We start from the raw sequence: 10288 nt of genomic DNA, 5'->3' as shown, positions 1-10288 counted from the left end.
CGTTCGATACAGTGCTTTCGGTTCGGTACGCATATGTATCGAACAATACAACATTTGTAATTTATTTTATCAACTTTCCTTCTGACGATGCTGTCTGTGTTGAGCGCTCAGTGAATCTGTGTTCGACTACTCCGCCTAGGCTGCACTGTCGAGCGCAGATCCACTGAGCGCTCAACACAGACAGCATAGTCAGAAGGAAGAGCGCAGGGCAAGCTAGCGAGACAGAAGTTAAGCTCTCCTTGCAAGATGGACCTCCCCCACCCTCATTCAGATCTGGCGTTTGGAATTATTTTGGTTTTCATGTGACGTATGACCCTGAAGGTAAGCGAGTCATGGACTAAAGTAAAACAGTATGTTGGATGTGCCATGCAATGCTTAATTACATTGGTGTGAACTAGTGTGTTAGCGCAGTTAGCTTGTTAACGTGTTGGCCGTCTAGCCCCATGCACGGGGCGATCGGCGGTAGCTCGTTAACGGAGATTTGCCGTGTTGTGGCGTTAAGGTCATTTCAACGAGATTAACCTGAAAGCACTAGTGGGAACACAACGAATATGACTGCACATTTACGCCGACATCATCCTAGTGCAAAGACAAAAACAACAAGCATGCTACTAACTTTAGCCGAGTCATTTAGACAGCTGTTAGCACGTGATTCTCCTTATGCTGCTGAGAATATAGCCCAGAAGAAGCGGATAGTATAGCTTTTATTTTGGAAAGAGACATTTCTCTGTAATAAACTCTCTTTTCCAAAGATGAGTGATTCCTCAATCAGATACAGGGCTTGCAAAATCGCTAGCCTGACGTCCTGGAGCTAGCGATCTTTCCAGTCGGGCTACAAAAATCTATCTCTTTCCTGCCCGTCGGGCTATTGTAGGAAAAATATATGTCAATGCTTTTGCATTCTTTCAGAAATGTAGCTGGGTAATTATGTCATTGGCATCGGTGAGCCACTGTCAATATGTGACATATTGAAGTCGCGTTTGAATTTGCGCTTGTTTTTTTGCTTTCACTTTGCAATGACAGCACTGATCTGTGAGTGATGATAATTTGTGCACCAATTCCTCTGACATCGTCTTATTAATCGTTAGCTTACTATGCAAACATGACAAGTGAAATCTCCCGCAGCAAGCTTAAACATGTGAGAGGTTGATCGCGCAGAGAATCGCTGAGCTTATGTGAGTCCGTGTGTAAAAGTAGCAGTATATATATTTTAGTTCTGCTGAGCCAAATAAGACAGGTCGGGGTGAAGAAGTGACAGCCAAAGAAAAGCTTACCACAAAACGGAGAAGTTATGACAAATGAGACTATAAGGCAAAAAGAAAGTGCAGCTTTATGGTTTCATGGACAAAATAATTTCTGTGGCTGCAATATGACGAGCTAAATAACCAGGGCTGCACATAAGTGGTCCGCAGGTGCACATTCGCTGTCAAAATAAAAAACGCGCACAAGGGTTAGGGTTAAATTTAAAAACTGTACTTTTGAGTTAAAATATATATTTATAATTTTAATAAATGACAAATTAAAAAGGCATGAACATTTTTTTTGTATCGAAAAAATATCGAACCGTGACACCAAAGTATCGAACCGAACCGTGAATTTTGTGTATCGTTGCACCCCTAATATATATATATATATATATATATATATATATATATATATATATATATATATGTGTGTGTGTGTATATATATATATACATACATACACACACACACACACACACACACACACACACACACACACACACACACACACACACAGACACAGACAGACAGACTGACTGATTTTCCTTACTGAGGAGTTGGCAACACTGGCCATGGGCTGCGACACATTTATACAGCCCTATTTCGCATATGACTATGAAAGGCGTAAGAGGAAGTAGTTTCTTCCAGTTTAGATGATCCGAACGATATAGTTTCTTTCCACTGTGTTCCTGTTAATGAAAAACTACAAATTTACCCCAAAGTACTAAAATATCGATATTTTAATATGAGAATCGATTCTAGAACATAAATTACTGGTATCGGAAGAATCCGCACACCACTACACTTCAGACATAATTTTTCTCCCTTCAGCAGACAAACTTAAATCAAGTGATTGTAACACAAGTGCATCTGGAACCGATAAGCCGGATTGACAGGCAAGCAGACAAACCATTCCAAAGAAGTGAACTATTGAGAACTGAACCTCTCTACGAGAACTAGCTCCTAAATCCTATTCCTAGTTCTGCCCTTACATGTATGTCAACGGATGGGAAATATGAATTATTACAGACCAAAATGAAAATCTTATGTTTGCTTTAGTCATTCTAACTTATTTATGTATACTAGCATTCTAATTGTAGACAGAAAAAATATGGATATTTCAAATGATTATTCAAAAAACTCTTTAATCAGATCACCATCATAAATGGTGTGTGCCACAGCTTCAGTCATTTTATGTGCCTGATTGGCCATGGAACAAAAAAGGAACAGATCTCACCTAGCTGTGAATCGATCTGTCAGTAAGTTTTCCAATTACTTTTTAACTCCTGGAAATCAGGGACTGGGTTTGAAAATGTTGGTAATGCCTGAACAATTATCTAAATTTTTTTGTCAAAGGAAGCTGAAAGTCTCCACTTTATTCCCTTTTTTTTAAATTCTTGGCAAAATTACCAAAAAATGTAACTAACTCTATGAGCTTGCAAACTCTTTCATGAAGAGACGCTAATAAAAAGTGGGATATTCTGATCGTAAGAAGATGAACATCAATAAATCACTACATTGATGACCTTGGTGTATAAAAGACACAAAGATAACACCACTCTACAATCATACAAAATTGTATCAGAATTCATTCTGAACTTTTCAACCGCGCACAGGCAGAAACAATGAAACGCACACACATGCAAACATAACCTCATTGACAGAGATAATTGCTCATTGTACATTACAAAATACCATGTAATAGTCTACTTTTTCCATCCTGTATTGCACAAGCAACACATAAAGTAATTCAACAACTGGTATATAAAGAGATGTGCAAACACACAGCGATCATTACTTGTAGGCCTTACACCACTTACTTTCCATAGCCAACAGTTGAATTCCCTCTCAATCAGAAAGGTATGTATTTAAGGTATGTAATTAAAAAAAAACTACTTAAACTTGATAACTCAAAAAGAGCCATTAAATTCAACTTAAATAAAGTAATAGGATTTCTCTGATTCTTATCTCTAGGATGAAGTGCACTATACTGTTCCTTGTGCTGTCGATGGTCGTCCTCATGGCTGAACCTGGGGAAGGCTTTCTTTCCCATATTATCGGTGGACTTTCTAGCGGTAATCTTGTTGATATTTAGATTTTTTTTACCCATCATGACAGGGATTTTTTTTTTTTACAGTAACCCGTTCTCATGTATTCTAACAATCATCATCTATGTAGAAATTGTAGAAAATGTACGAATGGAGATGTGTAACTACTGTAATAACATTACAGTGTTTAATGTTAATTTAATGTTGGACTACTATGTTTACCAGTTTCTTTGCTCGCATTTCCTATGTAAATCATAAGTTTACTATATGCATAACCATAAACACATACATATACATTAAATATTTAATACATTTAAAATTTTAGAAAGAAACACACCAAGGTTTAAGTTTGGACAATAGCATATTTTTACACGGGAACCTTATGAGGATGAGAACCAATTTCTCTGAAAAAGTGAGGTGTCTGATTTTATTTAAAAGCAACAGCTAATGTCAGATTTGGCTGGAGGCTTATGGGCTTAAAAATTTAAAGTTGACCTGTAAAATTGTCTAATATTGAAAACATCTTACCCTCGCCTCATTTATTTTACCTTTGTTTACTTAAAATTAGGAATGCCAGTGATCATTACTTCCTCACTATAATACAGTTAACACAAAAAAATAAGCTAGCTTCCTCAAAGTCTTTTATCAGCAAAAAATAGGTTTTTGGCCGTGGTATCAGATACCATGATCGCAGCTCAATTATCATTTCTAGACAAAGCTAATTTAGGATAAGTAAGTTGTACACTACAGTTACGGTAACAGCATTATACATCCTGCATTACTGTGTTTTATATTATATGAATTATAGTATGGTAAGATGTACACTACAGGCACATTCCCTTTGAATGGTATAATTGCATTGTACATCCTGCATTAATATTATATGTATAATACTGTGTCAAATTCATACTACATTATTTCCATCTCTTTTTTCTTTTATTCAGCTGACAAGGCTATCCATCGGTAAGAACTTGTGCTTCTACAATTATTGCAAATGCTTGACAACTACTCTTGTTGCATGTGGATCTAAATTGTCATTTCTCTCTGACCACAGCCCAATACAACGTCGCAGACAAAGAGGAGAACTGCAGGTAGAGCAGGAACTGCAGCAACAACTACAGCAACTGAAACAACTTCAGCAACAGGAAAAGCTGAACCAACGCTTTAACCGAGAGCAGCTCAAACGAGAGAGAGTTGTTTTTAACTAGACTTCCACCCGAAAGAGAAAGTCTAAAACTCTTTACTGTAGTTGAATGCTTTATGCGCCTCTGAAAAACAAACTAATTAACATGACCTGCTATGGCTTTAAAATGTGTCTGAATGATTGATGACATGATGAGATGATTTAAAGAGACAAATGAGATGTATTGAGTAAATTTTCAATAAGGTTCAATAATTTTCTGCAACACTTGTAATGTGTAGAACTACTTTACTGTTTCAGCAACACATTTTATTATAATGCTAAAGCATCCATCCATCCATTCGCTTCCCCTTATCCTTTTCAGGGTCGCTGGAGCTGTCACCCTGGACAGGTCACCAGTCTGTCGCAGGGCTAACACACAGAGACAGACAATCATTCCCACTCACATTCACCCCCGCATTCACACCTAATAATGCTAAAGCAAAAAATAAATTTTCATGCACAAAAACATTTGTCCCTTGTCTAATTTAAAGGATACATGTGTTTGAATAAATATTGAAATAATTTGAATGGTTGCTCTGACCTTCATGCAGTTACAGGTTGTATTTAAAAAAAAATTATACTATGAACAAGATGTTTCTGTGGTGGGCGAGAGGAGTGGAAAAGCGGGTTCAGGGTGTGGTCTCAAAGCAAGGTTTTGTAAAACCACTCAATCTGGCTCTTTGCCAGTGCTGATGATGCTCCCCCCCAAAACCCCAAAGCCTTCCTGGAGGTGTCACAGGCGACTGCGGAGGAATGGACTCTCTGTCTGCTCCTGCTGAATGAGAGGCTCAGTGCCGCCACACTTGGGCAGCACTCATGATGACACCCTATGCTCAGCCTTTGACCAGGTGATAAGAATTGAGGTCAGATGGTCTGCCCTGAAGCAGCGCTGACATTTCCTCATTTTTTTTTTGATTAGGAACAGATTGTATCGTGTTGTGACACACCCAGTTGTTGATGCCTAGAAGAAATTATTTTCCAGGTGGCTCATTACAACCCAATGGCCGGTCACATGGGTATGACAAAACCCATACCCATGTGACTGGCGTGACTGTGTGTTCACGGCCCTACATGTTACCTGAGCATAAGAGGCAAATTGTTCAGAGGGAATTGGCCAAAATGCTGAAAACAGGAGTAACAGAAGAGTCACACAGCGCTTGGTGTAGCCCCATAGTTTTGGTTGTGAAAAAAGACGGGTCTATACCGGTGATGGGAATAACGGCGTTACAAGTAACGGTAACGGCGTTACAAGTAACGGTAACGGCGTTACTAACGGCATTACTTTTTTCAGTAACTAATTACTACTTCTATCGTTACAACGCCATTACCGTTACTAACAAGAAAATGCGGTGCGGTCGCGTTACTATTTTTCAACAACCAGACAGTTAAAGCTGTCTTCAGCTTACCGCATCAGTTGTACTGTATGGAAGTAGCCGTCTACGTAAGTTATCGGGGTGATACAGCTTTAAGCAGCTGCGCGCACTCCCGAGGACGGCAATCACTTTCTGCCTGATGATCACTTTTTGGCACAACACCCGGAGCTAAGGGGGCAAAACAATGAGTGCTGCTGTTTGACTGAGGAAGAATAAAGTAGTCGTGGTAAGCCAATCACATGACCACTTCAAGATGACAAAGCAACAAGGTGATATATACCAGTTTTTAAATTGTGTTGATAGGCCACGTAAAACCAGAGTCATGATAAACAATATGTGCATAATATGCAGCGTTTTTTCCTCAATAGTTTCGTCACGTTTACTGTCTGAGGACAGCTCTAGCAAGCACTCTCGGCTTATGAGAGTGCTTGCTAGAGCTTAGATCAATTGTGTTAATACAGTATGTCAAAATGAAAACATAACTGTAAATTCAGACACGTTAGGTTGTGCTGAAAAGGATGATACCAAACAAGCAAAGTAAATAGTTTTTAAAGGTGAAATGTTGGGGGAAAATCAAAAGTTGTTAAAAATGGCCAATAATACCGTGGAAAAAATGTTAAACATTTTTTTAAAGTAACGCAATAGTTACTTTTCAAGTAATTAATTACTTTTAGAATCTTGTAACTCAGTTACTAACTTAGTTACTTTTTTGAAGAAGTAACTAGTAACTATAATTAATTAATTTTTCAAAGTAACTTGCCCAACACTGGTCTATACGGTTCTGTGTCGACTATTGCAAGATGAATTGTTCTGTCACACGTGCCACAGTTTGATGCTTATCCCATGCTCCAGGTCGACGAGCTCCTGTACCGGTTAGGCACTGCTACATTGGTTTTAACCAAGGGCTACTAGCAGATCCCCCTGTCTGCATAGCCCAAGGAAAAAACTGGCCTTCTCCACTCCGTACAGTTTGTACCAATTCGTCACAGTTCCGTCGGCTTGTTTGGAGCCCCGCCACTTTCCAGACGCTCATGGACCGGTACTGTGTCCGAATGCTGCATATGCTGCTGTCTACCTGGACGATATCATCATCCATAGTAACACCTGGGTGGAGTATGTGCAGCGGGTGGCTGCTGTCTTGGAGTCTCTGAGGAAGGTGGGGCTCAAGGCCAACCTGAAGAAGTGTGAGGCTGGACGGAGGGAGGTACAGTATCTGGGGTACCACTTGGGGGGGCGTGTCCCACTCAGACCCATTGTCAGTAGCATAAACTCAGCCACTTACAACATTTCGAAACACCTTGCTACCATCCTGGCACCTCTTGTGGGGAACACCCCACATCACATCAAGAACTTCACCGACAAGGTCCAGAAACTTACCCTAGATCCAGATGAAACCATGGTGTCCTTTGATGTAGTCTCCCTCTTCACTTGCATACGCACCACAGAGGCAGTGGAGACTATCAGAAAACGACTACAAGAAGACAGCTCCTTGGAAGACAGGACCAACTTCACACCCGATCAGATTTGCACACTGTTAGACCTCTGCTTCACCACTACATATTTCAAATACAACGAGGGCTTCTACAGACAAAAACATGGCTGCCCAACCTTTACATGGAAGAAGTGGAAAGAAAGGCTCTTGGCTCTTTTAAAGGGAGAGTACTGTAGGAGTGTTTAGCTTATTTTAGAGTTTAGAAATGTGTTAACATAGAATGTAGAACTATTGTAGAGACACTGCCCTCAATATAATAAAGGACTCACTGTGTCGTGAACTTAGGAGTAGATTGTAGGAGACCCCTCCCCCACTTGAAATGTGAAAGTAAAACAGAGAGCAGTTAATGCTGAGTGGAAATTTCCCAGAGAATGTTTGGGTGGGGGTCTCAACATTTGTAACTGGATAACTGTGGTCTGGAAGGGAGATGGGTTTTATGACCTAGGGAGTCACCTACACCCACAGTGCTTTAACTGTCACGCACACGCACACACATCCACACGCACACTCACTCATGTGCACTCACACATACACACAGGTATGCGTACACAGTCACACACGAGCACTCACATAGACACGCGGGAACGCGCACATGTAGGCATTCATGTGCTCGTGGACATAGATACAGACACAGAGTTTGCAGCACACCGTAGGGGGTTTTATGATGGGGACGCCTCTATAAAGCTGGCTGTAACGAACAAAGCGGTGAAGATTTTTTGGAGAGGGACACACCAGCCTCGTCTTCACTTCTAGAAGATGCATGCTTAAATGAAGATGAGTAAAAGATGAGTAAAGACGAATAAAGGTTTTGTGAAAATAACTACTGAGCTCCGGTGCAGTCTCTGGATGCTCGAGGAATAAAAAGAACCGGGGTAAAACAGTACCCAGCCACTGGTACAGATATGTAGACAAAACCTGGGTCAAAATCAAAACACAAGAAGTGGAATCCTTCACTGCGCACATTAACGCCATGGATAAAAACATCAAGTTCACCAGGGAAGACACAAAGGATGACTGTTTGCCTTTCCTGGACTGCGCTGTGCACATTGAAGAGAATTGCAACCTCAACAATGAAGTTTACCGGAAGCCCCCACACACAGACCATTACCTCCTCCTTGACTCCCATCACCCTCTGGAAGACAAACTTGGAGTAATTAGGACCCTACACCACCGGGCAGAAAATGTTCCCTCTAAGCCTGAAGGGAAAAAGAAGGAACACACACATGTAAAGGAAGCACTTAAAACATGCGGCTATCCTAATTGGGCATTTATAAAGTCAGCAAAGATGCACAGAAAAGAAGGCCAGACACCAGCGAGGGAGGATAAGAAAGACAGACGCAACAACATTGTCATCCCCTATGTAGCCGGTGTATCAGAGAAACTCAGGAGAGTTTTCTCCAAGCACGACATCCCAGTGTACTTCAGACCCAGCAACATACTCAGACAAAACTGGTTCACTCGAAAGACAAAACTCCAAAACACAAACTTAACAATGTGGTGTATGCTGTACAGTGCAGCGAGGAATGCCCAGACCTCTACATTGGAGAGACCAAACAGCCACTTCACAAGCGCATGGCACAACATAGAAGAGCCACCTCCACAGGACAAGACTAAGCAGTTCATCTGCATCTGGAGGACAAAGGTCACTCTTTCGAGGATGCCAATGTTCACATGGACAGAGAGGACAGATGGTTTGAAAGAGGAGTGACCCACACCCATTTTCACACCTCTGCTCATGTGATTAGGTAGAGGATCATCAGGGTGTCCTTTGTCCCTCTTTGGGGGGAAACTCCCACTGGGTTTAAATCTGGGACTCTCCACCATTTGACCCTTAGAACTGAAGAAGCTTCTCGGATGAGAGGTGAAACGTCTTCAAGCAACTTAAAGAAGTCCAGACACTTTTCTTTGAAAACTCCTTTGACTAGACACCAGCAAGTGCTTCATGGAAACAATTCTTTCCAAGCTCCTTAGACTACGATGACCTGGATGACTGAGAACCTTCATAGACATACTTCCAATTTAGACATATGACTACTCCTTTCATAGTCATATGCGAAACACGGCTGTATAAATGTGTCGCAGCCCCTGGCGTGCGCACTCACAACAATGGCTGAGCGGAAACGGAGTCATGTGTGGACGGATTTTACCTCCACAAACAGCCAAGACGCGGTTTGCAATATGTGGCAAGACAGTGAGGTGTTGTGGCAACACCACTGACCTCATCAAACACCTCAGGGTAAATCATATCACAGAATATGATGAACTTATGTTGAGGCGAACTGAAGAGGAGGCGAGGGACAGGTGCTGCTAGGGCAAGACAGACGTCTCTAGCGGAGTCCTTTAGTGCTGCAGGCAGGCAACATGCTCAAATAGCGCACAACTTCAGGTTTTTGTTATTTCTATATGAATATTCTGCATTATTAGCAATAAGAACAAGTAGTCTAATGTCCTTTAATCATTATAAAGCTCTATTATTATATTATTATTACAATTAAAATAATACAATAATATATTGTATTATGAAATACAATGAAACATTAAGTTTTTGTACAAAGTATCGGTATCGGATCAGTATCGTCGATACCACCCTGAATTTTAGTTGGTATCGGATCGGAAAGGAAATCAGTGGTATAGCACATCACTAGTTCTTGAGGCTCAGGCTGTAAGTTCAGTTATTCAGTCACAAGCAATGAAAAACAGAAATACAGGCCTACACTGTTTTCAAAAAGTGTGCTAAAATACAGTATATTACTAAAAAAAAAAATTAACTAGCTAAATTAAAGGCTGGAGCACTGAACAACATACTGAACTGCCAATATCTACAGGGGTTTAAAGAGTATTAGCAGCATATCATAGCCGTTTATGAGTTATTGAAAACGTCTTCAATTTTCATTCCAGTTCCTTTACATCTTTCTCTAAGCTCGTTAGAAATCAGGGCCCGTATCCCT

General features: G+C 40.7%; 3 protein-coding genes across 6 annotated transcripts in view; 2 read left to right on the top strand and 1 right to left on the bottom strand.

Moving 5' to 3' along the window:
* Positions 1-10288, bottom strand: part of LOC309688873 (exostosin-1) — a 368281-nt gene that overhangs the window by 157392 nt on the left and 200601 nt on the right. The window lies entirely within an intron of this gene.
* The window catches only part of gnpat (glyceronephosphate O-acyltransferase), a 302570-nt gene that overhangs the window by 220457 nt on the left and 71825 nt on the right, over positions 1-10288 (top strand). The window lies entirely within an intron of this gene.
* LOC309690066 (uncharacterized protein) lies at positions 3031-4953 on the top strand. Of its 2 annotated transcripts, none has more exons than XM_082506918.1 (4): positions 3031-3104; positions 3219-3319; positions 4237-4255; positions 4347-4952. In XM_082506918.1, the coding sequence occupies exons 2-4, from the start codon at positions 3220-3222 to the stop codon at positions 4498-4500; spliced, it is 273 nt and encodes a 90-aa protein (XP_082363044.1). In that variant the 5' UTR covers positions 3031-3104; position 3219; the 3' UTR covers positions 4501-4952. The 2 variants fall into 2 exon arrangements, with proteins under 2 accessions (XP_082363044.1, XP_082363043.1); XM_082506917.1 differs by having other exon boundaries at positions 3044-3117; positions 4347-4953.

Source organism: Aulonocara stuartgranti, assembly GCF_965226115.1.
Source record: "Aulonocara stuartgranti genome assembly, chromosome: 15".
Classification (NCBI taxonomy): Eukaryota; Metazoa; Chordata; class Actinopteri; order Cichliformes; family Cichlidae; genus Aulonocara; species Aulonocara stuartgranti.
Note: the sequence above shows the minus strand (reverse complement) of the source record. Positions and strands in the feature narration are given on the sequence as shown.